Source organism: Calonectris borealis, chromosome 5 (genome assembly GCF_964195595.1).
Source record: "Calonectris borealis chromosome 5, bCalBor7.hap1.2, whole genome shotgun sequence".
NCBI classification, from domain to species: domain Eukaryota; kingdom Metazoa; phylum Chordata; class Aves; order Procellariiformes; family Procellariidae; genus Calonectris; species Calonectris borealis.
Window position 1 is genome coordinate 16,983,541 of NC_134316.1, and position 27,825 is coordinate 17,011,365.

At 45.0% G+C, this 27,825-nt stretch overlaps 1 protein-coding gene across 1 annotated transcript in view; it reads left to right on the forward strand.

The window, feature by feature from the left end:
- The first annotated feature begins 359 nt into the window (after positions 1–359).
- Positions 360–27,825, forward strand: part of CLMN (calmin) — a 76,947-nt gene continuing 49,481 nt past the window's right edge. Inside the window, exon 1 of the mRNA XM_075151175.1 lies at positions 360–587. Coding sequence (XP_075007276.1) covers positions 506–587 — 82 coding nt within the window. The 5' untranslated portion in view covers positions 360–505. The remainder of the gene's footprint in view (positions 588–27,825) is intronic.

Sequence of the window (27,825 nt, forward strand, 5' to 3'; positions counted from 1 at the left end):
AGCGGGACGGGGCGAGGGGCGGCGGGGCAGGCGCTCCCGCCGGGGGCAGCGCGCCGCCGGGCCGCGTGTCGCGGGGGCCTCCGCAGCGCCGGGGCCGGGGTCGGCTGCGCCCGAGGGGGCGGCCGGTGCGGGGGGCGCGCTGCCGCCCACGCCGCGCTCCGGGGAAGCGATGCGGGAGCCTCGCCGTTGCTGGTGAGGGGAGAGCGGGGGCGGCAGGCGGGAAGCTGCCCGCGGCCGGAGGTACGGCCCGACCCGCGCCCCGCTCCGCCCCGCTGCGCGCCAGCGCTCCGCCGCTCCCGGCCGGGCGGAGGGAGTGAGGGAGGCGGGCGGGCGGGAGGGGAGGGCCGCGAGGCGGGGCGCAGCGCGGCGCGGAGAGGGGCCGCCCCCCCGCCCGCTCCGCTCCGCGCCCGCCGTCGGTGCCGGTGAAGGCGGCGGTGGCGGTGCCGCTGGCTCCCGCCGCCCCCCTCACCCCGCCCGACCCCGGAGCGGGCGGCCCCGCGTCCCCATGGCCGGGCAGGAGTGGGACTGGTTCCAGCGCGAGGAGCTCATCGGGCACATCAGCGACATCCGAGTGCAGAACCTGCAAGGTAAACCCACACCCCCGAGAAACCCCTCCCTCCGCCCCCGCGCCGCCCCGCTCCCCTTCTCCCGCTGCCGGTCCTTCCTCCTCCGCCTCTCCCCGCGCCCTGGCGCGGGGCTGCCGCGGGCTCCCCAGCCCGCCCGCCCGGCCGCCCGGTGCGGGCTCCCCTGGCTCCCCGAAGGGAGCCTCCCCGCCGAGGGGGAGGACGGCGGGGCCAAAGTTTCCCCCCGAGCGCGGCGCCGGGCCCGCCCTGCCCACGGAGAGCCCCGGCGCTGGGGCGAGCGGCGCCGGGCCCCGCGGGAGGGACGGGGCGCGGGGGCTCCGCGGGGGCGGGGGATGCCGCGGCGGGGAGCGGCACAGCCGGTGTCCCCGCCCCGGGGGGACACCGCCACCCGCAGCCTCCTCCTGAGGCCGTCGGGGAGGGGGCTGCAGGCGCCGGCTCACCTCGCTCCCCCTCGGGCGGACCTCGCCGGCTGGGCGATGCGGAGCGAGCGGTGCCGCTGCGGTAACGGGAGCTTTGCCTTTCGTTCCCCGCGGAGCCCGGCAAAGGCGCCCCGCCGGCTGGGGGCAGAGCCCGCCCTGCCACTCCGGCCTGGGGATTTGGAGGTACCGGCCGCAGTCAGGATACGGCTTTAGGTCCGTATCGGCGCAATATGAAGGGAAGCCGATGGCTATCCGAGTACTCAATTTAATGTACCTTCTCATAAGCTACTGTTGAATAAACATGGGCAGAGCTTTTGGATAAATCATCTACGAGATGCTCTCCTGTTCTGCCACAGGCTGTGCTGGCGGAAAGGATGCAAATATCTAGGTTTCAGTGTAGGTCGATATCAGTGTAGTAGTTCCTCCAAAGTTATGTTTGCTCCTCACCAGCTAACTCTTCGTGATTGGCAAGGACAGACAGAATCGATGACAGAAGAAAAAGCAGTAGTGGTTTATGGGAGAACAATTCGTTTAATGTAACATACCAATCTTAATCAACGGCTCGCATTACACTGCAATATATCTTCATGTTCCATAAAAATAATAGGCTTGAATTACAGGTCATTATCTCTTCCTGTTTATGCATAATGATATTAAAGCACTGTCTACTGGCAGAGGCAGTGCAGTTGCTGGAAATTAGTTTTGGTTTGGCTTGATTATAGAAGACGTATAATTTATCAGAAGAGAGACCCAAATTAACCATTCTTTCAGCTCTGATGTTGTATTAATGCAGTTAACTGCTGATGGGTTCACTCCACAACATTTAGACCTGCATCATCATAACCTCTGAAATTCAGATCTTGGGTACAGCCAGGGGTGTTGATTCCAGGTTGAACTCCCCTTGGGTTTCGACAGTCTCTCATTACAGTGTAATTCTACATTTCTGACTCCTGGCTCTGTCCTTTTTGATTCTGTGTGTCAGCATGGATGGCTTGCATCTGATCTCTTCTTGCTCAAAACTGTAGCGATTAAACCAGATTTAATCGTTAATTCATGGGCATTTTTTGAGAAGGAGTAGAAAAGAAATCTGTTCTTAAAAAGAATAACATGTTTTTCATTTTGCCTCTCAATCATTTATGTAAGAAGGAGTTAAACTAATTTCCCTTTCTGGAACTTAAAATGCATTTATACAGATGCACACGGCCTTCTCTAAAATTCCTGTAGTACTGTAGGAGAATGTCATCCTACAGGGCAAATTCCTTTGAATAACATTATGTTCATGAAAAAAAAACGCCTGTTCGCTTCTTACTATACAAGAGGAATTTTGAGAGATACATTAGTTGTCACCTTGCTTGCACTACTAAACAGAGTTTTAAGAAGTTTTATGCCTGGTGGGGGCTATTATAGGGGAGAAGAGGCATTTGTTCTAAGGTGCTGCTCCAAAGCAAGTGATAATATCTATCACTTACAGTATATATGATTTGTAACACATAGTTCTGGCATTATCTTCTGGAGATGAAAAACATTTTACAGATGGTGAGTCTGATACTCGGGAGAGTGTGATTTTTGTCACTCAGGAGCTCAGTGGCAAAGCACGTTGCTTCTCTTCAGGATAGTTTCTTGTAAAATGCCAGCATATGCTCTCTGTTCATATGTAGTAATTAAACTTGCTTCTGCTTTATAATTCAAAATTCATTTTCTCCTCTCAAAGCAATGCAATCTGAATCACCGCTAGTATCATTGTCTATCAGTTGCAGAATCATTAACAGTTTTGATGTGCTAGAAAGTCATGAGTCTAGGATGAAAAACTAACTGAGGATGATGCAGAGTTTCCAGCAGCACCAGCAGAGCTCCTGCAGAGCCCTCCTGCTCAGGGCCACATGAAGGACCTCAGGTGGTGAGGGTCCCCGACTGCTGCTGTGTCTTCTGCTCCTGCAGCGCTCTCTTGCAAGACCAGCTGTGTTTAGGCTAGGTGCTATGAAGCTGATGGTTTGCTTTATTCCAGAATGCTTCCTTTCAATGGGATACTTTACATATGCGAACGTGCTTCCTGGTCTCTGGGCTCCCCATGATATGAATATAGACCCAAGAGGGACTATGTTGTAAGGAGAGGACTAAAGGCAGCAGCTAAATATTTGCACATACGAACAATACAGAACACTGGCATGTCTGCATGCAGAGATGGAGGCTGACCACCTTCTTCTGCTTCATGCATAGAGCCAGCCAAATATGAGGTCTTCAGATAGAGGCATTACTGTCATGCTGTGTGTGAGCCGTCCTGCCCAGCAGCTGATGGAAGAGCCCAAGGAGATGAGCCCAAGTGGTGATGACCACAAGAAACGGTACCACTAGCACCTGAGCAGCCTACCTGGTATTAAAGTTTCTGCAGGCATCATATAGCCATCTGCTGTAGCAGTTTTCCATACCCTTTCTGCCTCCTTTTTTAAAAGCTGAAATTACTCATTTCTTTTGAAAAGTTCTTCATTATGTCTTAGCTAAGCTATAGAGCACCGCTGATGTAAAATACTATTTGAAGATGGCATATGCTGTTTCAGTCTGTTGCATCTGCCCTCTCTAGATTGGTAGTTCCACATCCAGGAAGGATCCAGGATGCTGGTTACTGGGAAGTGTCTGCTCTCACAGAGGTGCTTTTGCAGTGATATGATCCCACCGAATTCAGGAGTTGTTGTAGATGCATGTGCTGGGTACAGAAGTAGCCTCAGGAACTGTATATTCTGTCATGTAACTGATGGATGAAATTATGGCACTCGTGGGGTTTTCAACTTTTTCACACGGAGACTAAAACTGACAGCCAGGGGTGAAATTTGCTAAACTGACTGGACATAGGAGAAAAAAAAAGAATGGTTTTCAAAATGGAATTACATCTGGATATTTAGACATAGGCATATGATGATGGGCTTTTATTTTCCCTTTCCATCAAGATCTGAGGTTTTCCATTTTATTTTTTCAATGAAGAAAGTGATAGTTCAAAGCTGTTGCGGGTAAGTGATGCTAAAAGCCAGGCGCGCTGCTTCCGTTCTTGACAGAGGTAATTTCAGAGAACAGAAGCAAAAGTGACAATCTGATGGAGAAGAGGAGAGGGGAATGTAATAAGTGAATAAGCGCCAGGTGTGGTGATGCACAAACTGAGTTCCTCACTCCAGGTCTGTTTGGTTTCTAAATGCATTTAATAAACTGATATTCTTGTGCTCTTTGTTCTGTTTGTATGTTCTCCATAGTGAATTTCTCCCCATACTGAAAGAGAAAAATGGAGAGCCTGCGCAGAATGTAGGAGCGCATCATCAAGCAGAGGAATGCTCAATAATTAATTTCCTGCCAGGAGATGGGGTTTTTTTCTCCTTCTTTCTTTCATTATAACACCAGCAGGAACATTTTGTTACAACACAAGAATATTTTAAAATCTTCCCTACTGGAAGCTTGATTTAGGATCATCAAAAATATACTTCCTTATGTGGTGAATTGCACTCACTAGAAAGAGGCAACATCCTCAGCAGGAATTATTCTCTTTTAGATGATATTTTTGTCCTGTGCTTTGCAATACTCTGAATGTATATTTAGTAGTACGTATCTTTCCTTGCATTCCTTGGAATGAAATATGTGGTGATGAATACTTGTGCAGTCAGATGTTTTGTCCATCTCTGGCAAACAAGTGCTGTTACCACCATTTTAAAATAATTACGGTTTGAATGTTCATTTCATATATATATATATATATATATAAAAATAGAATACATGGGCTGGGATGGTAGAAGCCTACCATTCTTCTATCAGAGGACTAGACAGGGAGCCCAAAGTCCTGCTACTCATCATTTCGCTACTCACTCAGGGTTTGATCCAGAACCCACAGAAATCCATAAGTGTTTATTCCTTGATTTCAGTAGATTTAAATACTTTCCTGAGTCTCAGGCTTGCTCTGCTGAGGGTTGCATGGCCTTCAAACATATTTGGAGGGCTACACACGAATATACTGTAGTGTTGTCAGAAATAATGCAAAAACCAGTGATGAGAGGCCGAAAGAAATAAACTGAGCAATACCAGCCTCACTGGCTCGCCATCCTTGCCTTAGTTTGTACCTTTGGGTGAATCACTTGGTCATAAAATCTCAGCGCTCTCTGATTTTGCTTGTCTTCCCGTTTGGATGCTTAAGATGCAGACTTTTAGACAGTGCTTTAGACAGTGGTAACTATAGTTGTTACTCAGCTTCCTCTGAGATAACAGGTCCTGAAGTCTATGTCTTAAGAGGTAATACGGGTCCTTAACTAATAGTAGTTGACTCTCTCTGTCAGTGAGAGTATATACATATCTTTAGTTTGGGGGCCTTATCCATCTCTCATGGACACCCAAAGGCAGGTGCTCATAGTCAGTCAGGAACTCTTGAAAACTTTTCTCTCTGTGTTTTTGTTTATCCATTTATATATGAAACATAATTCTTATGACCATTGCACTGAACTACAGAGAGTAATCTTTTTTTTTTTTTAATTACAAGATACAGGAACATTCAGCCTGTTTGCTATAGTTTGACATGCCTTTCAAACACATGGAAATTTTATAAATGGAAGGGAACCTTTTTTTAATGTATCCATTCATTCTGACAAAAGTAAGGTGCTGTAACTGTTCATTACTTTAACTCTTCCATAACTTGTCCCCGTATTCAGCAGGATTTCATTCTGCCTGTAGACATGTTCATTTCAGTGGAGCTCCTTTTAGATTAAGGTGACATTTGGAAAGATTCAATTGCCTGGAAAACCTTAGATGAAGCCCTGTAGAACCACAAAGTGATGCTATTCCATGTAAAAGTGAAGTTAAATAGGCCTGAGAGTTGTAAATGCGAATCCTCAAAATAAAGATTCAGATCCAGGTATAAGAAAGGAAAGATAATGCTAGAAACATAAGTCTTCTGGTAGGGAAGGTCTCCGTAAGGGCACTCTCATATCTGACAGTATTTGTCAGCAATGGAAGGAAGACCTACCTGCTCCAGATGTAGGAAACCCTGGCAGTGAAATAAAGGAGCAGTGAGAGGTAAGACAAAGTACAGATTGCATGTTTCAGCATGCAGTTTTAACAAGGTCAATGCCTAATTTCTCTAACAAATTAGAAGTCTGGGCTCTCTGTCCCATTGCATGGATGAAATTACACCAAATTCAAATCATGCCCAGTAGCTCCGCAGTCAAATGAACTCTTACACCCGTGTATTAACACTTCATCGTAAGAGACTGTTTGTGTTTGGCATCTAAGCATGGACCTGACTCGAGGCGTGGGGTTGATCTACTGTCGCTTGCCAACATCACCTTTCTTTCCTTGGCGAGCTGTTCAAGCACTGACCAGCCTCGGCGTTAGGAGAGCTGGTGACATCTTGCACCGTATCACTTGTCTGAAGTTGAATGGCATTAGTTTAAAAATGACAGGCTTCAAAACACTGTGTTAAAACTAATGCCGAATTAAAAATATAATGTACTTCTCATAGTTTCTGCTGCTTGTTTTTTGTTTTGTCCACTCAGCTTGGACAGAAATTCAAACAATTTTCTTTCTCCTAAAGACAATTTCAAGGTTATGTCACTTGCATCCTGAAGTATTTGTAGCATTTACTTTGAAAATATTACAAAGGAATGACTTTGTTTCCTTTTTTTGTTTTAAAAACAGCTTTCTGTTGGACTACAAGAAGCAACCTTGGACGTTTTGGCTTATCAGTGTCCATTTAAACATTATTTATTTCTGTCCTGTGCTGTTTAAACTTACTGTTATTGCAGAATGATTGTTAAGGGCATATGTCTAAAGGGGAAGAGGCAAATGTTTTTTTTCTTGTCATGTAGAAGTCAAAAAGATTCTCAAAATTATGTATTCAGTAGAAGAAATTACTAGAGAAGCAGCCACATCTCTGTCAGTGCTGGGGTGGTGAAGGGCATCACAGCACCTTTTAGTGTCTTTTTCTACATGTTGCTTTACCTGCAATTCTATTTTTATCTCTCCCCAACCAGTTAGAAAAAGGGACTGTAGGTGGAGGATTGCAGGATGAATTTTACTTCATTAGAACTGCTGCATATTTTTGTGCAAACAGCTGAGCTGTGTTTTAGCTGTAGTTTGAGGCTTTATAGCCACAAGCACAAGTTTAAATCGGCATCTTCTAAGGAGGCTCGTAATAGCAACAGCCTGGATGTCTACAGAGTGAATGTCTGTGGACGTGTAACCTGCAAGCAGAGAGGATTTCTTTCTAAAACCAGAAATCCCTCTGAATCTGAAAAGATGTTATGAAAAACACTTAAAAGATAACACTCATCTCTATGCTCATTACTTAATTCGATGGCATGATTCAAGACATATTTGTTGAAATAGTGTAATACTTCAAGGGATTCTGTTAATTATTTTCCATGAATTCAGACATATATAAAAACGTATTTTATGCTGTAGTATCTTGAAAGTTACTTCTGATATATATCAGTGTAATTCAGATCCAGTGAATCTATGAACAATGAATTACCCTATTTTTTATACTTTTTATGTTAGCATCTTTTGATGTTTCTAGTCAGAAATGAGACCTTTCTAGACCAGTGCTGTTGATTGCTTCATTATGGGAATTTTAATATTTTTCTTTTCTAGTAGTATAATTCTAGTTGTTTACAACATAAATGCTCACTAAATATGTGCCACAGGATTAATTTCAAATAGAAACATTTATATTGCAGTCCTTGTTGTCTTCAATGCATGTATCCCTTTGGATCTTCATCCTGTCCTAATTAAGACTGGGGATGAGTGCATTTTGTAGTGTCCCAAGCTGGGCAAAGAGGGCTCTGCTCTTGCGCAGTGTCCATTGCCAGGAAACACGGCTGTTTAGTGGCATGTTTAGATTTACACACCAGCCAGACCCCAGCCCCGCAATGCAGATCCCGCAGGCTGCGGTGCTGCCTTGCTCATTCCAGTCTGAGTCCATCCAGAGCCCTGCTAAAGTCAGGGATGCTCTACCCATACCCACCAAACGGCCCACCTAGATCAGACTGCGGCACCAGTGCCTTCATGTGCACAGGGATTTTAAGTCGAAGACCAAATCTTGTCTAAAGGCAGTAAATCATATTCTACTTGTCTGTACTGGTGGGTTTATGGCTTTTTCTGCAACTGGCTTCTCAGTTTTCTCTTTCATGTTTGGGTTGGGTTGGAGACTCTTCTAGTCACCTGGTTGTGAAACAAGTCTCGAGTGTCACATGCCATGGTGCTCCAGTTCTTATACTGGGACCCCCAGGGCAGGTGCTCCACGTTTTAGCCAGACTTACATGGAAGCTCAGATTTAGGTCTTGCACCTGGGATTGTCCCTCAGAGGGACTGAAACTCTCTCAAGCAGTGGTTGTCCACAGTGGCACAGCAGTTGCAGCTCCAGGTTAACAAAGAGCCCTTAAAAGAAAACATTTTGTATGTTGCACCAGGAAGAAGATATTTACAGGAGAGAAGATGAACTTCAAATAAACTGCCTACATGCATTTTCTCCCTCCCCACCCATCTTACCATCACTTTCAGTGGTAACATGGCACGTCTTACTGTTTTGGACCTATCCCTCAGGATAATTCATTTGTTAATACATCTGAAACCTGTGAAAGGTCTCTGATGTGCACTGATCTTGCTAGTGCCTCATAACTCTCAAATGCTTATGGTAAGCTACATTTTTATTATTCCAGCCTGTTTTCCTATGTTTTCTTAAAGAAATCCAAATAACAGTACAATAAATCCCTCGATGATCAGGCATCCATGCGTAATTCATATGTTGTGCGAGCCGTGTCACAGCCTGAACTGTCCATTTCACAGGACTCCAGCTGAAGCTCTGAGTTGCTGCCAATGCACAGGGACTGGTTGCGTGCAGGGGCTGTCCTTCTGTTGTGCACTAATGGTCAGAAGTACTTTGCCATTTTGTTTTAGTCTTTGCAAAGAACCCCCTAATGTATATCAATAGGTGTTTTGCATATGCAGTCAGAGTAGTTCACAGCTAAGGGCTGATAATGTTTCTTTTGGCTCAGTGAAAAATGGGAAGGGCAAGAGAGTCCTGGCACCGTGACAAATGAGAGCAATGCCAAAGGAGATAACTTTGTTAAAAACTGATCCTTAATATGACTGTGTCTGGACACGTGATTAGAGCTTTCTGGCGCTTACTGATGTTCATGGTAAACATGAACTGCAGTTATAACTTAATAAAGATATAGTATTTATAAATAACATAGTATGAAATGTCCACTACAGACTTATTGTCTGGGACATATATATATAAGGAAAAAACCATAAATCTCTCTGGGCTCTTTGCCCAGGGAGAGTAACAAGGCAAACAGAAGTAGGCAGATGGGGAAGAAAGAGCGTGGTCCTCAGAAACCTGGTGACAGCGCAGGAGAGACTGCAGCCAGCACCTTCATCTGATACTTAAGATTGGTGAATCATTAAAATTCTGCCTAAATGAGAAGACGAGCTTTCGGAGACAAAATTCCCATTGACTCTCCCTTTTTGACAAGGTACTCAGTATGCCTGTTTCTGGTACAAATCCTGAGCAATTCCAGCAGTTACTGTTCAGAGTAGCTGGGAAGCATTCGGTCCCTGTCCTTGTTCTCAGGTTCCACGCTGGGTAGGGGACTTCCCAGCCCTGATGATTAATGCCACTGAACGACATTTAGTTCCTGTTACTCTCAGGTTTTTTTGGTCTTTATTTTTTTTAAAGATTTCCCTGCATACAGGACAAGGAGTTACTTGAAGTTATAGGGACTCTTATGTGAGTTTTTCCATTTCTGCCCATTATAAAGAAAAAAGTTTTTAAGGGACCTAATGTTGGTTAAAAAGAACTTGTGCTCAGCCTCCTTCCAGAAGTTAGTACGATTATTGACCTTGGCTGAAAGAAGACAGAGTATGAATTTTTGCTGGCTAAGCTCCATTTCTGCTTCTGAAGGTAGACCATCTTTTTGATGTATTCAATGTTGGCCTTTCAAAACTTTAAAACATTGTGTGTTTATCAGAAGGATCAAAGAAGGTAGGAGATTTAATTGTCTTCAAAAACTGTGTGTATCAAGAGGAAGCACCATGTTTTGGTTGCTAATGCAGCTAAGGGACGCTATAAAATCCTTCGTCTGTAATGCTGCAGCTGACAGTATCACTCATTGTGAGCTTATTTTAATTTAAGAACTTGGAGGTCGCACCAGTGTGACTACTCTGAAGTCAGGAAGCGGTTGTGACCCTGGTGATGGTGGCCTGTGTCTGCAGGAGAAGGGCAGTGCATGCTTCCCCTCCAGTCCCGGGCATCACCGAGAGGGGCCGACCTCAGGTGCTGAGCGATCCAGATGTAGCCGCTGAGGTCTGGAGAGATGATACCCATCTGTCTCTCAAGACTGTTTTGAAACTAATTAACACAGCCAGTTATATTCAGTTTTTGTTTCAGCTGGTCAGATCTTGGGTATCTTCAAATCCTTGACTTCCTTTAATTTGGGGAGGGGTCTAAGCATTTTTTCATTATCTACCTTACAGCTGGCTCTAGAGCAAATTTTTTTCATGCATATTGAGTCTTCAACTTTTATGCTGAGACTAACAACGAAAGCCAGTTGCAGAGGTGGTCTGGGTGCCTACAGCAAGCTGACATGAGACTGCTCTGTTGCGTCACTCAAGCCAGTAGACAGCTTTGTCATTCAGGCACTTAATTATGAACTGAATGTTCACTTGACCTCTTATATTCTCGTTTCATTAATGAACCAAAACTTACAAAGAGTAACTGACTGCAGAGCTGCTCTACGAGCCAAAGTTTCCGCTCATTTCAGTTATCACACCAGTGATCAGTTTTGGAGCCTAAACACAGGCTGCCTTTCAGCAGCTGCATGGAAAACACAGCTTAATGTGCTAACGTGATGTCCACGTGACAAAAAGATTGGCGTGGGCTGCCCACTTCATTTTGGCGTGCCAGTCCTGTTACACGTGTATGTTCTCGCACGCTGCATCCTTACAGAAGGATGGGGCTGCTCTGGATGTGGAAGTAGCATTTAATGACTGGTTTTACAGAGAGGGTTCAAGCTTGAGTTCTGGTACTCAGATAATATTGATGCGCGTAGGCTTTCTTTCCCACTGCTTTGTGTTTGTCTTGACTAAAATTGAAATGTTCTTAATACATTCTAGCAGGGATTTATTTCTATTTCTTAAGTATTTGAGTGTCTCATGGTTTTGATGTGTTTCTCTAGATGACACCCCTATATTAGGGTTGGGGATCAAAGGCACATGAAAGCCAGAGGATTTATTTCAACGTTATCCAGACAGCCTAATGACGTACTTTTCTGTGTGTGAACATGGAAGGTTTTGGTGGAGCAGGCCTTGAACCTTGGTCTTCTCTTTCCAAGGTGACCATTGTAACCAAATTCCTTTCTTCACACCTTCTTTTTGTCTCCTTCTGACAGCAAAAGCTAACGTCATCTAACAATTCACATGAACTATAATACATATATGCTGCCTTGTCTATCGTAAACTTCTACAACTTGCTAATTCACATGAAGCTACCAACCCATCTTTCGTCGCAACGTGTGGTGTTCCCATATTTGGTGGCAGGCGGTTTTCTTCTAGGTTTGCTCGTGCTTGTTGGTGTTCTCTCCGGCCCACCCCAGTTGGTGTGAAGGCTAACTGAGTGTAATCAGATTTCATTTTGGCTTGGCTTAGGGTTTTTTTTTTAATGCAAGAAGAACAAAATGTTTGTGGAATGGAATCAACCTGCTTTCTTCTACTTCTACCTATTTGTGAAGATGTATTTTTTGAAGTCTCACATTGATCATCTTTATGAGTTGCTATTTTATCACCTTCAGGTAAAACCTTTTTTCCTCCAAGTGCTTTGGAATTATCTCAGTCAAGATCCAAATCAGCTGTGCTTCCTCTGCCTCTTCTTACTATGCTTTCAGTTCACTGAGTTTGTTCCAGGAGTTTTGTTTGCTTTGGTTTGAGTATGTGTTGCTAGAAAGGAGATAAACTGGAGCTAGGGAAGGAAGAAAACTTGCTGCTGGAAGAGGGTAATTCATGGTGAACATCTCCAGGAACTATAATTTGTTTTCTTTGAGGAATGTATGCTAATACAAGCTTTCCGTTCGCATGCATAAATGAATCAGATTAAATTTTATCCCAGGCTGAACTTGCTGTCAAATCACACTCTTCAGTTCAGTTCTCAGAATCATCCAAATTGTTATTTTAACAGAGAGCAGTGCCATATCCACTGTCCTGAAACCCCGTCTCCCTTGTGCATGGGTCTGAAAGAGCTTGGCGGGGTGGAGAGGAAGACCTTGTCTAGGGCCAGATGAGACACATTAATCCTGCATGAATATAGAGAGAAATCTACCTAAAGATGTCTGTCTGCCCTGGATGATTGTAAGGATGTGTTCTGCAAGAGAAGGAAGTCAGAGGGTTAACAGAAACGAAATTAGAAATAGGAGAGCAATGAGATTCTGTTTTCCTTTCTGCAAAGGTCGTAGAGGAATGAGGCAATTAATTACCTCACCTTGAAATGCGGTTTATAATGGAAGCTCTGCAATACCTGAGAGTATAAGCTGCCTTGACTTGAAGCCAGTTGCAGCCAGCGTCTTGTGGAGTTACAGCTTGATAAATAAGCCATTCAGACCTGGTCCTGGAAGACTCCTTTTCTTTTTTGTTTTCTTTTCCCAGTATTTTGGGAAATTTTGGGAGTATATTGGTATTTTTCTGGTAACCTCCATCTAGACGTGGCTTCATGGCATGAGCAGAGGAAAGCATTGCTATTTAGTCTCATGATTCTTAGAGATGAGTTATTAATACGTAAAGGAATGAATAGATGACAGGTGCTTTGCTGAGCCCTTCCCCCCCACTTTTTCAGTCTTTCCTCCCACTGGAGCATGGGAAGTGCTGAGACCTGGTAACTCCTGAAATAGCCTTGAGTCTTCCCTGGGCAGGGCCTCCCCACTGCACACGGGCGCTGACTTGCGATCAGCGTGGGCATAGGAGCTGATCCATTGCTTAAGGCTTCTTTGGGAACCCCAAAGAACAATAATATCCTGTTGACTAGGATTTTACTATTTATATCTCTCAGCTGAGCAGCCGCCTCCTCCCTAGTTACCAGGCTGTAAATCTCTCTTTGGACCACGTTGTCTGTTGCATCATTGACGATATGATTTTTAATTTCAAGACAAATTTGCTTGAGACACTTAGAAGGGCAAATGCATTGATGAAGAAAGGTGTCAGCTTTTCTTGCTTTGTTAACCTGTTTGCTTTTTGGGTATCAGGCAAAGGGACTGGCAGGAAGCTAACCTAAAAATAAGGGTTATCACTAGAAAACAGTACAAACCTGTAGCAATGCAAAGAGGAAAACAATTAGATCCCTTATAGGTATGTTTGTGGAGAAATGCTGACATACACCTGCCAGATTAAAGACTGAATCCTGCCACCCACATACTCTCCCAGCAGTTTGTTCCTTTCTTTCTGTCTTTATGTCTTTCTCCCATTTTTTTCTGCAGCAGATTTTCAACCTACTTGAGTAGAAAAGGTGTCATCTTCTTCCAGAAAAACTCTTCTCTGGCTTTGAAACATAGGGAAAAACATGTCAAATTTAGCCTGGTGTTTTCTAGGCTGCTAGAAAGGTGAACCTTTTAACAGAGGCTGTACAATACACTTTGAAGAGAAAAAATACAGTCAAGCCTGTGGGAGTCTGCTAGGATGAAGTGAAAAGAAAGCAATTATTTCACTGTGAGCTTTTAATGAAGATTTTTGAGGCCTCTATCAGAAATGAAAGTGTGTTAATAATGGGACTTAGTTATAAAGTCCAATTGCTTTCACTCCGATATGGACAAACCCCATCACGGAGGGAGGGGGCTAAACCTGATCTGAATCAGAAGCAGCCACCGCTCCTAGTTTGAGCTATTTTTAATGCTATGAACATGGCTCATGTAGTTCCCTAGTTTTGCTTCGGTGCCATTCCACATGCAGGTCTGTGGACGTGCCTTCCAGAGACCAGGTCTTTTCTGAAGACCTTGGTGGTGTATCCACCAGGGAAGCACCATATAGCTCTTGGCTTCCCCGTTCCTCCTTCTTTGCACTTTGGGAATGCAATGGTCCTGTACAGCTCCCTCGCCTGTGCTATCACTCCCCAGCTCTGCCTTTTGAGGTTTTCTAGTGCATGTACATCCTCCTTTATAAACCACTGCAAGCAAAATACAGGGCATGTTCAGCAGTTAAAAGTGAACTGGGAATACTCAGAGAAACCAGTATATTTTCTGAAACCATTTTTTAATTATAGTGAAAGCTTTGGGCTTATAGAAAGTTTGCAGTGTTTTTGGTACCATCTGGATACCTAAGCTTGGACAACAAATCACTTCTGACATAATGACGACAGTGTATAATACTGTGTTCTTCTAACCCATGTCTCATTAATGTGGAAGCACATGGATTTTCCTGCAAAATGTTGATTCACCATCTGTGCTAGTATTCTTTGTATGAAGTGAAAGACTGCCCTTTGTGTTGCAATTGCAATGGACCCATTCTGCTTTTAATGACTTCTCTCTCTTGGACCAAATGGGTAGGTCACAGAACAAAATAAAATGACACCAAACAGTACTTACTGCTAATGCTTACTTACCTTACTTCCAATGTGGGAGCTATCAAAATTTATTAGAGGTGGAACTCACAAGATTAAGTGACATTTTTCTGTTGTTCTCACTTTCCCTTTCACATGCTTTGGCTTTAATTTGCTTATTTGGGCTGTAAACTCCTGGTCTTGGGGAAACTGTGAATTCCTTGTATGCCTCTTGTAGATGTCAAAACCTAAAGCGGAGAGTGTGTAAAGGACAGTAACATTGCTAGAGTTAAAATGGTATAGGTAGATTTAAAATGGTATAGGTGAGAGTTGCCCATTGAATGGGTTGCAGCTTGGTTTGAGTCGTGTTGCTCCTCAATTATAAAGTAGCTTAGAGGTTATTTACCTTCAGAGCTAGGCATTGGCATTTTGGGTCTAGTCTAGGTCTGGAGATCCTCAGCTTCATTGTACTTCTCCACTGACGTTTGAACTGCTCTTTAAATTATCCTGCCTTCATTGTGAGACCTTTTATATTTACAGATTAATAGTTAAGATTCTTATATAGAAGGTGTTGCAAAGCAGTCTGTCTCTTCACTGTCACATGATTTGAAATATCACAAAAAGGAGTTTCACTTGCTCTGAAATTTTATTCCACTATCATATAACTGGTAGCTTCATTTATACTACTGAGTTTCACAGGCCAGTACTGATGGTTTCCAGATGAAACCAATCAAACCCAGGGATCTTTAACCATCTTATTTTTTCTTAATCTCTCTCGAGTCCTTCTGCTTTTACATATTCTTGACAGAAATAGATGGAACACCTTTAAGTAAGTAAATAAGTATATTAGCAGTAAAAATTTAATCTGCTTCAGTAAATTCGTGAACGTAGTATGACAGCACAGTACAATTAAGGGACAGATTCTGTTTTCTTGCACTTTCAGTAGTTTTACTTCTGCAGCCTCATGGAGATAAGCTGCTTTATGGAAGATACTGATCTGCATTTTATTAATGAGATTTTAAGGTAATTTTGATGTATCAGTAAATAATACCAAAGGGAAAGAAAGGGCTTAAAAAGAGATTCTTTCTGATGCGTTGTGAAAGAGATGCAGAGTATCAGGTGAGGGGTTAGACTTCTCTAAGGATGCTGCAGGGCAAGATGGTTACAACAGGACAGCAAGAGGAAGGCTGCTCCGGAGGGGCTGGAGCCGGAGAAGCTGGCGGAGCAGGAAGGTGACTGATCCCCGTGCTTTAGAGGGAAGTCCATCTCTCTTCAGACACAGTGAATGACTCTAACTGGATTCGTAACAAACTGGAAACAGCAATAGCGAAGCCTTTCTTAGCTCCTTGAGGCTAACTTCTGGTGGGGTCTCTAACAAAGTAGAAGCAGCAGTAGCTGGCGGCAGTCAGCAGGATATTATCAGAAAATTGGCTAGAATAGCATTTTCTGAAACTAGAGAATGTGAATCGGAGAGCCTTGAACATGTAGGTAGATAAAAGCCTATGATTTTGCCTGCTGGGATGAGAAAATCCAAGGGTGTTTGCTGGGGACATGGAGGAAGAGGTGGTTATGGCATAGGAAGCTAAAAGATATTTTGATGCTTTGTTCATGACTTAGATCCACCAAATTATGCACGTGTGCAAACCTCTGTAACTATAAGCTGTTACGCTTGCCTTCATCCTCCCTACTTGTCACATTAATATCTTTGCCTGCAACTGGGATCTGATCTCGCACCCACTGAATTTTTTGCCGTTGAGCTCAGTGGGGCTAAATCAGGCTGCTGCATGGAGGAGCTGCTCGTCTGTGCTGGTCTCACGTGCACAGAGTTGCATGCTAAGGCTCTGAGCACAGCACAGAGTGAGGGTCCTCCAAGGGCTACAATATAGCTGCAGGCAGTTTTTATAAATATATCTGCCTGCAGCCCAAAAACCTGACTATACAGAAATACATACCGGAATTAGATCCAGATCCTTGGATCAGCCTGCTGTCCCATGCAGTTGTCCTTGGTTGGCATGTTGTCAGGTGGGCCAGCAGCACATTTGTGCAATGGGGGTGATGTGGAAGCCCCTAGGTGGATGTTACAACAGCTTTATGTGTGTATTTGCCTAGGTGTAGGAGGCATTATTATGGCTTCTGGCATACTTCTCAGCAAAGCAATTAGCAAGTCCGAAGGGTCTTGCCTCAAGGCTCTCACAAGCCATGAATTATACATTTAATTCTGTATCCTGCCTTCCATTTCTCTAACACGCTCTTTCAGAAGATTGTGTAATGTCTAATTTTCCCCTCACATAAAAATTCGACAGCCTGGTGCCCAGAGCAGGGGCACAGGAAAGCCTTTTTGTCATCTCTTTGCAACATATAACTTTTTTTTTTTTTTTGTCCAGGTGGTGTTTATGAAAGAAAATGCTTGTTGCCAGACAATAATATCGTAAGGCTATGCAGTACCTTCCCTGACGAGATTCCTGAGAGCAATAGCAATCTGCTGGGCATTCAGCAGCAGCAGCTGCTGCCTGCCTGATACTATTAAAACACAAATTTAGCATTTATTTACAGTACCATGGAGCAATGAACCTGGCCACTGCCACTCTGATATGGTGTAGCTAACGAATAACATAGAGTGCCTCTACATAAGTACTCTCAATCCAAATTAACGTTCCCGAAAGTCGATTAACTAGACCACTCTGGATGCCGGCGTGACGGTTCCTCTGCAGAACAACAGTGGCTCTACTTTAGCTGTTTATGGTTAAACTGAATGAAGGATGCTTTTTTCCAGAGGTGGATTACCTCTGCTAGTGTTTTCCTTGAGACAAGCTCCCAGCTGTTGGTGGTTTAGGTCCATCGCTGCCTGTTTGAAGGCGACCAAAGTCCTGGCAGCAGAGGTGGATGCAGAGCAAGCAGTGAGGGTGGCAGAGGAGAGGACCCTGACCTCCAAGTTCAGACCGTCGGGCCAAATGTGTGCTTTGTACCAGGATCGATAGGTGTGGAGCTGGGCTCAGTCACAGCCGCCGGCGCTGGAGGCTGTGCTGGGAGAGGCAGGCAGAGGAGCGGTTTAGCTGGAAAGGCTGAGCGCAGAGCCCTGTCCTGCTAGAGCGGTGGGGCTGAGGCTAATTCGTGTGTAATTCTGGCTTTTGCTTTTGTCGTCGCCTTGAGGCAGTAAGGAAGGAGTTGTGTGGCTACTCTAAACAAAAACAGGCTAGAAAAGAAATTAATGAGTATTTCCCTGCATTTCTGTCTCGGGAAGAAGCTCACTAGGGATGCCTGAGCTCTTCTTAATAATAAGGATGCGTAGAAAGGGCCAGATGTCTGCGTGCGTGGGTAGGTTTACTGTGCAGTTGACAAGGCAGAGTTATATACCTTAACGTGCTTGTTTCCTGGAAGCAGTTTATTAGTCCTCTCCAGACTTCAGGATGCTCCAGGGAAACTTCTGCTTCCCTAACCTCTCCTGGGTATCCCTACACTGCCCCATGGCTATACATTACCTGTTCGTCTGGTGATCTGTGGGATACAATTATTCCTCCAGCCTCGCAGAAAACGCTCTGCTAATTCAGTGCCGTGACAGTGAATGTGGAATGAAAAATGGCTTTCAGCCAGTTCAGGAGGTTGCTGCTGCCGCCTCTCAGGAGTCCCCCAGGAATCCTGTGTGCCTGCAAGGGAGCCAGCTCGTCTCTCAGATCAGTTATTTGGGATACAGAGCCACCCATACCAGCGATGGTAATTCCGGACAGTGTCAGCTGGGAGGTGATTTGGTCCCAAGGCCCATCGTTTTGCTGCTGGGGATTCTCCACGGGTGCCGGGATTGCAGCATGTGGGGGTGGAGGAACTTGCAGATCCAATGCCCACGCTGGCAAAATTATACAAGCTTTGTTTCCAGTACTGGTGTTCCCATGCTTTCTTTGCCCTTCTGCACTGAAAATCTTGTTTAGTTACAAAAGTCAATTGTAAACTGAGGCTGGAAGTCTCTGACTTCCAGCAAATGTAAAATTTAATTGTTAGGATGAGAAATATTTGGGTCGTGAAGTTGCTGCCATGATATAAGCAAGGCAAGGTTTGTAGGGAGAGGTAATGTCTTTTATTAGGCTGGCTGATAAGTTGCTTTGTTGTTTTTCCAACTCCTGTTTGTTGGCCTAATAAAAGCTACTACCTCACCTCAGACTTTTTTTTGTGGCGTGCTTATCTGAGTAATAGAAATCAATGAAGTTAGCCTAGTGCAAGTGGTCATGTTTCCAGACTGCAAACTGTGAAGCAAACAAATTCAAGGTTAATTTGTATAAATCAAATTATTTATTGTCTTGCATATGTTGCTTTTTTCCTCTAATTTGTGACCATTGAGAAAAAAAATATTCTTTCATTTATATAGTCTCTTGAAAATACATCGTTGCTTCAATAGCATGACTACAAATAAATAAGATTACAGCAGTGACTGACTTGAGCGTGACAAGTGACCAAAAAGCACAGCTAGGGCCTAGCCTGACTGCAAAATGTGAAATTTTTGCCTTGATAGGCAGCAAATGGATGGATTAAACTAAAATGGTAGGCAGGAGAACGTTGTTTAGCTATGCTGCCATAACCTGAGTTTTCCAGGGTCTGCCTGGTCCCTGAACAAAACCCAGCAGTGTTTCATAAGCAATGCATAAAATGTGCCTATCCAGTTTGCAGTCTTGTTAGTAATTCCAGCATGTATAATGTATCAAAACAAGACGTTTCATTGCTTGAAATGTAAATATTACAAATCATACATACATTTTCCCTAGCTTATTTGACTGCGTAGGGCGAGGCCTATTTGGAGTTCATCCTACCTTGGTTTATTTATGCATGGAAAGCACTTGAGGAGTACTCCAGGGAGGGGGCACCAGGTAAGGCTGGGAGATGCCCAAGAATTTCCCAAGTCCTTGCCAGGCTGTCGACATTGTTCCAGGATCGGACGTTCCCGGGAGCAGCCACAGCGCTGAATTCACCTTTTCTGTTCTTGCAATGGCTAGCAGAGCAGAGTGGAAATGTGCTTTAATTTACTCAGGCAAGATTTGATTTACTAACGAAAGAGCCATGTTTGGGAGAGCGTCGGTGTAAACAGTAGGGAGGTGGTTTGGACTGTTTGCTTCCAAACTATTTTGGCGAATGTTTCCTTGATGAAAATACAGTCTACTCCTATCTGCAGTCACCGTAACTGCTGGTATTACACGCCTCGTGTTGACTCAGTCCTCAGCAAAGCTGTGCGTTTCCCAGAGCTGCGACTCTTAATGACAAACACCTTGAGTCGTGGCGCTTTGCAGGGGCTGGATGCGATTCCTGAACCTACCTGCCCTGTCTCATAAGACCCCCGGGACTCGCTTTACAATTTTGGCTTAATGGGTGGCATTTCTGTCTCTTAAGCCCTAGCTGTCTGGAAGTTGGATCCCCTCAGCTAATCGTGCAGACTTCCTCTGGAGCCATGCTTTTTCCCCGTCTTCGATGGTTGTTTGCAGTACGTGAGAATGTGAAATGCTAAATGCTGGGAAGAGGAAAGGACTCTCATTTGCTGTGAGAGAATTAGGCTCAATTTCTGCCTCTGCTGTAACTCCGCAGACACAGAAAAAGATTTGGGGCCAGCAATGTAAACACTGCAAACGACAGCGTAAGCCCTGCTGCTAGCAGGATGGCAGGAGCGGCGGGGGGGCCAGCGGTCGCCCCCATTTCCTTTTGGCAGAGTCAGCACACACTAACTCTTCTCTGCCAAAGGGAGGTTGCCCCGATCGCTCGCAGGGAGCCCTCGGTCACGTCTGCCCGTGTTTATGTGCCGCACACAGTGCAAGAGCAAATAAAAGAGCAGTGTTCTCAGCTGAGCCCCCCCTGTCCTACATAAATGCCGCCTTGTTTAGGCAGCTTGGCTGGTCATTTTTATTTCATTTTGCAGTGCAAACTCCTTTCCTTTTTCTCCCATGATGTTTACAGAAGAGCGTGGTCCATCTATTAATTGCACGTGGTACTTGCTTGCTGTGTCTGCCTTGGAAGCCTCCAGGTTTGCACATTTGCACTGCCCTGGGTGAAGACCGTGACGTTACCAGCGAGAGTCGATTCCCCCCTGCCACGGCGTATTCTGAATTCAGCCTTATCTGCTTACCCACATCCCTTGTTTTCTTTCCTAATGCAGATTGAATATCAAGTGCACAGGTAAAACGGTGTTTGTTAGAATTGAGTCAATCAAGTTAATGCTGAATTAACGGGATAACTGAGTGAAAAAGACCCTGAGTATGGTTGGGGTGTTCATCTCTGGAGCAGGGCAGGGTGCTCTGACTTACTTGGCAGAGATCCATCATGTTTCATGTAGGCCCAAAGAGCATTTTGCTGTGGAAAAGAACAAACGACTCTACCAAACCTGAGTGTCTGTTAAGCTAAAAAGAACCTTGTCAGGTGATTTCAGTTTTTGGTCTTTTTTCCATGTTTTTACTTTGTTCCCTTGGCCTCTTCTTCCCCATCCCACCAGCCTGAAATCATAAAATATCATTAAATAACTTCTAACAAAATCGGAACTCTAATGGTTGCAAACCTGTCCTTGCAGAGCTCATTGCTTTTCATAGCAAAGCATGCAAGTGTGGAACAGAAGGCATCTCTAGTCCTTCCTCCCTGAAAAAAAATCTTCCCCAGGTCAAAGAGAGAATTTTCATGTGCAGAACTTAAATAATACTCAAAACGTAACTTTTTTCTAGTGATGTTAACTGTTTTTAAACAACCATTGAAGTCGTATTGCAAAAAAAACAGTGGAAAGCCCCCAAAACACCCATCACGTAGGTGCTAGCTCTTTTCAAGAGCCACCTGGCTACTGTCTCCCTGTCACTTCTACCTCAGCATGGTGTGCCACCTTGTACATGTCTAAACTATGTTGAACTTGTCTGGAAAGAGACTGGAAGTGCTTCAGGGTAGTAGCTTTGTGTGTGTGTGTGTAGCTATACAGTCTGAATCAAACTCTCTTTGATTTTAAGCTCTGCTAATAATTAAGCCTCAGCTTGTAATAACTATCCAGCATAATGATAACCACACCGCTGGCTCTTGTCCCCAAGGTTATTAGGTATGTACTACACAGCATATCCCTTCCACTCCGTGTCTGAGCGCTGATGTCTGTGAATGTGAATGAATGTGAAATCATCTAAATTAGGGACACTTTCCAGTATTTTTTTCTGAATTCTGTTACTTTATAGGCAGATCTCAGTTCATCTGTCCTTTGACCTGTTACGCCAGGCGTGGGGAGCATTCTTCTTGCAGAGATTCATTAAAGCTCTTGAGCACACATTGTGGGCTATGCTCTCATGTTTGCATTAGTGATGGTGCTTTTTCATGTTAAACTGGTTTGACCGTAAACTGTGCAAGATTAAGTCCACATCTGTTTTATCTAGGTCATTTTTTCCTACTTCCATGTTATGTGAGGGTTGGTAAGCAAAGCAGTAGTTGGGTCTCTGTGTTTCTAATCACTCCTTCTCTCCAACTCCTTGAGGTATGGGAGATGCAAACAGGCAGCAAGCACCGATCACCGATGCTTTGGCAGCATTACTAAGAGGTGCAGAAATGAACATAATTTTTGCTTAAAATATCATCTGCTTTAAGTATCATCTGCTCTTTCTTGTCGGATGCTTATTTCCTTTGCCCTAGCTGCATTCCCTCAACTGACTGTCGTCAGAGCCGAAATCCTGGCACAGGCGATTGGGCTGCGGGGCTGCATGACTGACTCTCGTTCTGGTGGCTGAAACTCAGCGAGGAGAAGCTTTCCATTGCCAGCCAAAAGGAGCTCGGGAAGGGGGAAGGGGAGCAGAAAACTCGTCTTCCCGCCTGCCTGCTGCCTGGCCCGGCGCGGTGACCCCACGTCTCGCTCCGCAGATGGGCTGTCCCGAGTCGCCCAAGTAGCCGATTTATGGCCTCTCCTTAAGTGCCTGTGTGAAGGAAGGGGAAAACTGAGCTGTAGTTAATCCCATGTTTCTAAGCAACCAGGTAATTCTCTGCAGCCGATCCCTAAAGGGAAATTCCTGTTTTCCTGCACCCCTGCTCAGCTGCGGCAGAGCACACCTTCCTCTCTGCGGTCTCCAGCTCCGGGGACCTGGGCCGGTGGAGTCTGAGGACGGTTACAGCTTTTCAGCATTTTTCCAAATGTCATAGGGGAGGGCGAGGAAGCACAAAAAGGGAGCTTTTTTAATGGTTTGTAACAGGTAAGGGATGTTCATTGCAAAATCAGTAGAATAGAGGGAGTGTGAAAAGTTTAAATGTTTTACTCAGGGCTAAACTGAAAATTACAGTCACAAGTGGGGGTTTCCTCTGCTCCAAAAAGCATCAAAATGTCTGAATAATGTATTGCAAATCCTGTTTACAGTGAAACCTCTGTTTGCTGTGAAGATTTGGTGATGATAAAAATGACTGAATTCTGGTTTGAGTCTGAGCCCCTCAGAGTGACTATAAGGGACTAGCCTTTTATTAATAAAAGATTCTTGAACTTGAGACTGTCGACATAAGCATTAGAGGAAACAGAGATCAAATGAGATCTCTGAGCTTTTCCACCGCCTGAAGAATGTGGATGCCTGGTTGGGGCTCCAGAATAACAATTATTAGACCTTTTTTTTAAAGAAGCCACATGAACAATACACAAACAGTTATACTGCAGGGACCTAAACCTGCTCCGCTCCACTAGTGAAGGTGATGTGTGGTGAACCCAGAGGTGTGCTGGAATGGTGCGGGAAAATGGGCAATTAACCCGAGTCCCAGCTCCAGCCCCAGTGCCTGCTCAGTGAAGCGGGTCTGGAGAACTTGAGAAATGCTCCTATGGGTCCAGGGACATATTTCTGTCTTGCTGAAGGCTGCCCATTTGCCCAAATATAAATGCTGGTTAGACTGGGAAAAAAACCCTGAAGGAATACAATGGTAGTCAAAAGGAGGGAATATAGTTAAGAGAAATGGGCATGCCTTGGCCATGTAAGACAGACGCATCACTGACTCGGGGTTTGGGCTTTTTGCCTTGCTTGGTGTTTGATAATCTGAAGCTCAACTGAGAACCAGTCCCTGTTGTCCTTTGTCCTGTGTATCGACAAATATGTGCTATCAGCACAGATCAGGGTCAGATGAACATTTAGATCTGATCCAGCCCTATCACTGTCCAGAAAAATGCACACTAAACCACCCTGCGTGAGGGTTTTACAGCTTGCTTAACCAGATGCTGGGAGCACATTTCTTTAGAATAAGTCTACAAGCCTGATGCATTTAAGCCTGTAACAGGCATGCGCTTTTACATGGTGGAGTATTGGAGTAGGTAAACTTTTGACGATATTGCTTCAACGTGCTCCGTTTTTTGAGTTGTAACCTGTGGGGCGGGTACTCGTGAGGTGGACGTGCCTTTGGCTAAAGTGCTGACCGGCACAGCGCCTCATCCCGTGTACCTCCTCGCTGACCCCAGGAGAGCCACAGACCCATGCTTCTGTCACGGCAAAGTAGCTTCTTCCCCCCACATCGCCCTGGCACGTCACTGGTTTGCCTACTTGTAACACAGCGGGAGGTTCAGCTAGACACGACTGGCCGACTGGCTGCCCTGCCCGTCGTACAGCCGTGCACGGGCTCACCTCGCGTGGGGGTACACCGAGGAACGCAAGCAGGGCTGCCCGGAGCTGGACGGGTCTTATTTCAAGGCAGGAAATGTTGTCAGAGCAGGTTATGTGAAATGGCCAGGAAATCTTTCAGCAAACTCATCTTAATCTTGGGTCTGAATATGTTTATCTGTTTTCATGTAGCTGTAGAAGAGCGTGCGTCGCAGGCCAGCGTGGTTCACAGGCTTCCTCTCCAGGTTCAGTTGTAACTACTATCGGCATCGCAGGTCCTGTGCCATCACACGAGGCCATGTGTAGATACCAAGGAGTAGTGTCTGGCTGGTATCTGGCAGCGTGTGCAGAGTAATAGGAAGCACAATGAGTTTCTTCCTCTGTTGTACCTTTGTTGAGGATCTGACCATGGGCAAAGGGAAAGATTAATGGGTAGGAAGTGCCTGAGAAGACAGAGAGATTAAAGCCATTGTAATTTTGGTTTGGGAACACGGCAGAAATATTCTAGCTGACACCACTGGAGTTGCATTTGAGGTAGCTGTTTTCTGTCAGGCGTGTCTCCTCTCAGCACCAACATGGGCTTTCATCTGTCCTTAAATTAGTGTTAATTACAAGTCATTAATTTTTTTAAAAAAACAGCAAAATGCAGCTGAAAGCAATTACCCCTAATTGCTAATTTGTGTACATACACCCAAAATGGTAATCTCTTCATCTGAACACCCAGTTCTCATTGGAGTCAGTTGATGTGTTTTTGCTACCATTTTTTACTTCAAGTTTGGAACGCATGATAGTTATTCTTTTTAGTGGCTTTTCTGAAAGCTACAAAATCTCTTCCTACAAGTGCTGTGATCTTCCTGAAAGCATGACCTTGTTAACTGTTTACGAAGCCACAGTAAAGAGAAGATGTTCTTTAGTTTTGGAAGTAAAGCTTAAATGGCAGTCGTTGACATTGGGAATTACTCAACTTAATTCTTGCAAGTTGTGCCTAAAATGCGTCTGAATTTCTGTTGGATCTGAATTTCATCTGTGAACAACGTCATACTTTTTCAGTAAGCTGAAGGCCACACAGACTGCTGTTCTTGTGCTGATAAATTCATGGTACAGTTCAATGCTGACCTCTGCAATCCTAGGTCTCAGATTGTTTTGGACTTTAAAAATTTAATTCAGAGATATCATGGCCTCTCTTTCCATCTGCGTATTTTCATCCTTGCCAGTGTAGGAAAGATTGAAAGCTGCCAAATTCTGCCAGTGGGAAATGGCTTTTCTGATACTGCAGACACAATCTGGTGGAACAGATTGTTAGGTGGGTTGAAAACTGACGGGACCACCTTTGGCTGGACTCCAGGAGATCAAAGGGCTGACATCCAGCTGGCACCAAGTAGTGAGCAGAGTACTCGGGGCTCAATGCTGGGGTCCATGTTGCTCGACATTTTAATCAGCAGGCTGGTGAAGACACAAAGTGTGCCTTCCCCAAATGCGTTGACGGCACTAAATTAGGGGGAGCAACTGACATAGCAAATGGGAGAACCTAAATCCAGAGGGATAAACCTGGGGATGAGGCCAACATGAAGCTCGTGGAGTTCAGTAAGAACAAGCGAAACGGTCTGCACTGTGGCCAGAACAACCGTTTGCATTGGTGGAGGCTGGGATGACTTGTAGCCCAACTGATATGGACATGGCTATTACCGTGGATGCCACAAGATGCCAGTAGATATGAAAGCTGCAAACAACCCAACAGTGCACCCTGACTGCAAATAAGGTAAACCCTTTACTAGGCTACATTGAGAAGGTCACGGCCAGCAGATCGTGGGAAGTTATAATGCCCCTGGGGAGGCCACAGTTGGAGTGCTGTGTCCAGTTTTGCCCTCCCCCACCACCCTCCAGGTCAAGAGGAATGTGGACAGGGTCCAGTAGGGGACTACAAAGATGGTAAGATGACTAGTGCACATCCTAGGAAAAGATGTTGTGGGATACGGGCTTCCAGAGGTCCCTTCCATCCAGCATGCCTCTGACTGCATGAGGAGTGACCCGATGTGCATTTGCATGGTCTATGTTTTCACACTGTTCTTCTTGAACTCTGCCTGTTCGCGGTTCCAAAGGAGACCTGAAAAAATATTAATATGCTAAGGCAGGAAAAATGTTAACGGGTAATTACCAATCGTTAAAACAATGGCTTTTCTTTGTCTAAAATAGCCCAGCTTTTAAAAAGAACTGAAGGAGGAAGTGGTTTTTATGCCACCTAATCTTAGTGAGGTTACAGAACCGCCTGCTGTGTTTAGAAGAAATGCGGTGTTGCAAGTGCTCAGGAATTCCTCTCCAGAGGCCAAGACCTGCACCTGAGCCCAGTGCCCGCTCTGCACGCTGCCCTTCGGCTGCCGTTCCCACAGCTGGCAAATGCCAACTGCAATGTGATCGCTCCTCGGAGAATGTTGGTTGTGACTGATGCTGAAACTCTTCATCCTATGGTAGCAAGGACGCATTCGTAAGTGGCGGCAGACAGAGGACTCTTCCATGATCTGTCTTCAGGTGTTTTAGACTTTAGTTTTTCAGACTAAACTGTCTTCAGTTTAGTAAGCTGAGTATTCAAAGGGACTTTGTCGTCAAAAGCTGTTCTCTGATTTTTCTTGTTTTCATGTCTTTCCCTCAAATGATAGATCTACCTCTTAGCCTGAGGTATACTCGTAGTACTTTTCCTCCCACTAATAAGGATAAGAGGACTTCTGACTGTGCCACTGGCACTTCAGAGCTGTCAGGCTGTCAAGGAGGAAGGTGCAGCTGCCAGCTCTGCTACAGACCTTGCACGTGTCTGTGGGAGCAGAGCCAGCCTCCATCACCAGGCTGTAACACAAAGATTTCTGGAGTTCCACCTCTCGTCCTGCCTGGGTAGGTGTTGGATCACGCTGCGTGTGCCCAGCCCATCTCAGTGAGCCCCAGCAGAGCTGGCAGCACTGAACCCCTCTGGAGGGGCTGCCAGGGACGACAGCTAGCAGTAAGCTTTGCAGAGAGCAGGGATTTTAGTAGGCTTCACCTATGGAAAGTGATTTTGCAGGCATGGTCTATATTTAGCCAGTTTCTGTTTGTGCAGCATTAAGTCATTGGAACAAGATAATTTTATTGTTTCATTTCCACCGATGTGGCATCTTGCAGCTAATGCAAGTCAAATCCCACAGCCTGAGTGCAGCTCTTGTTTAACCGTGTGGCACATTTCATCCTGCAGCAGCTTGTAAAATTAAAGCGAAAAAGAGGGAATCTTCATCTGCCTGTAACGTGCCACCAGCGTAGGGGAAACAGGACAGCTGTGCGAGTCCTGTGCAAGGCGGAGACATGCCTGCGCGATGAATACGTTACCCAGCTGAGAGCCAGAGTGACTCAGGACCAGTGGGTGTGCGCTTTGCATGTCAGATCTCCGCTGCCAGCCTGCTCTGCGTACGTCTGAGTGATTGACCTCTGACCCTTTAAGCTTTTTCTTATATATGAAAGTCTTGATCTGTTAGATGTTGTTCTGCTCCTAACTAAAGATTTAATTCTTGTACAGAATACCTGTAAGCCTGTCAGGCTTTTTAATACCTTTTAGTTATTCATTCCTTCAGATATGAAATAACCAATATAGAGGATCCTTTTATGGTTAGCTGGATTTAAAAGGTAGCAGCCCCTCGTGATTCTGATATTTAATGCATGAGCAGGGACTGAATCCTGCTATCAGGCCTCCTGAGATGGTGCATCAGCTGCTGCCTTTG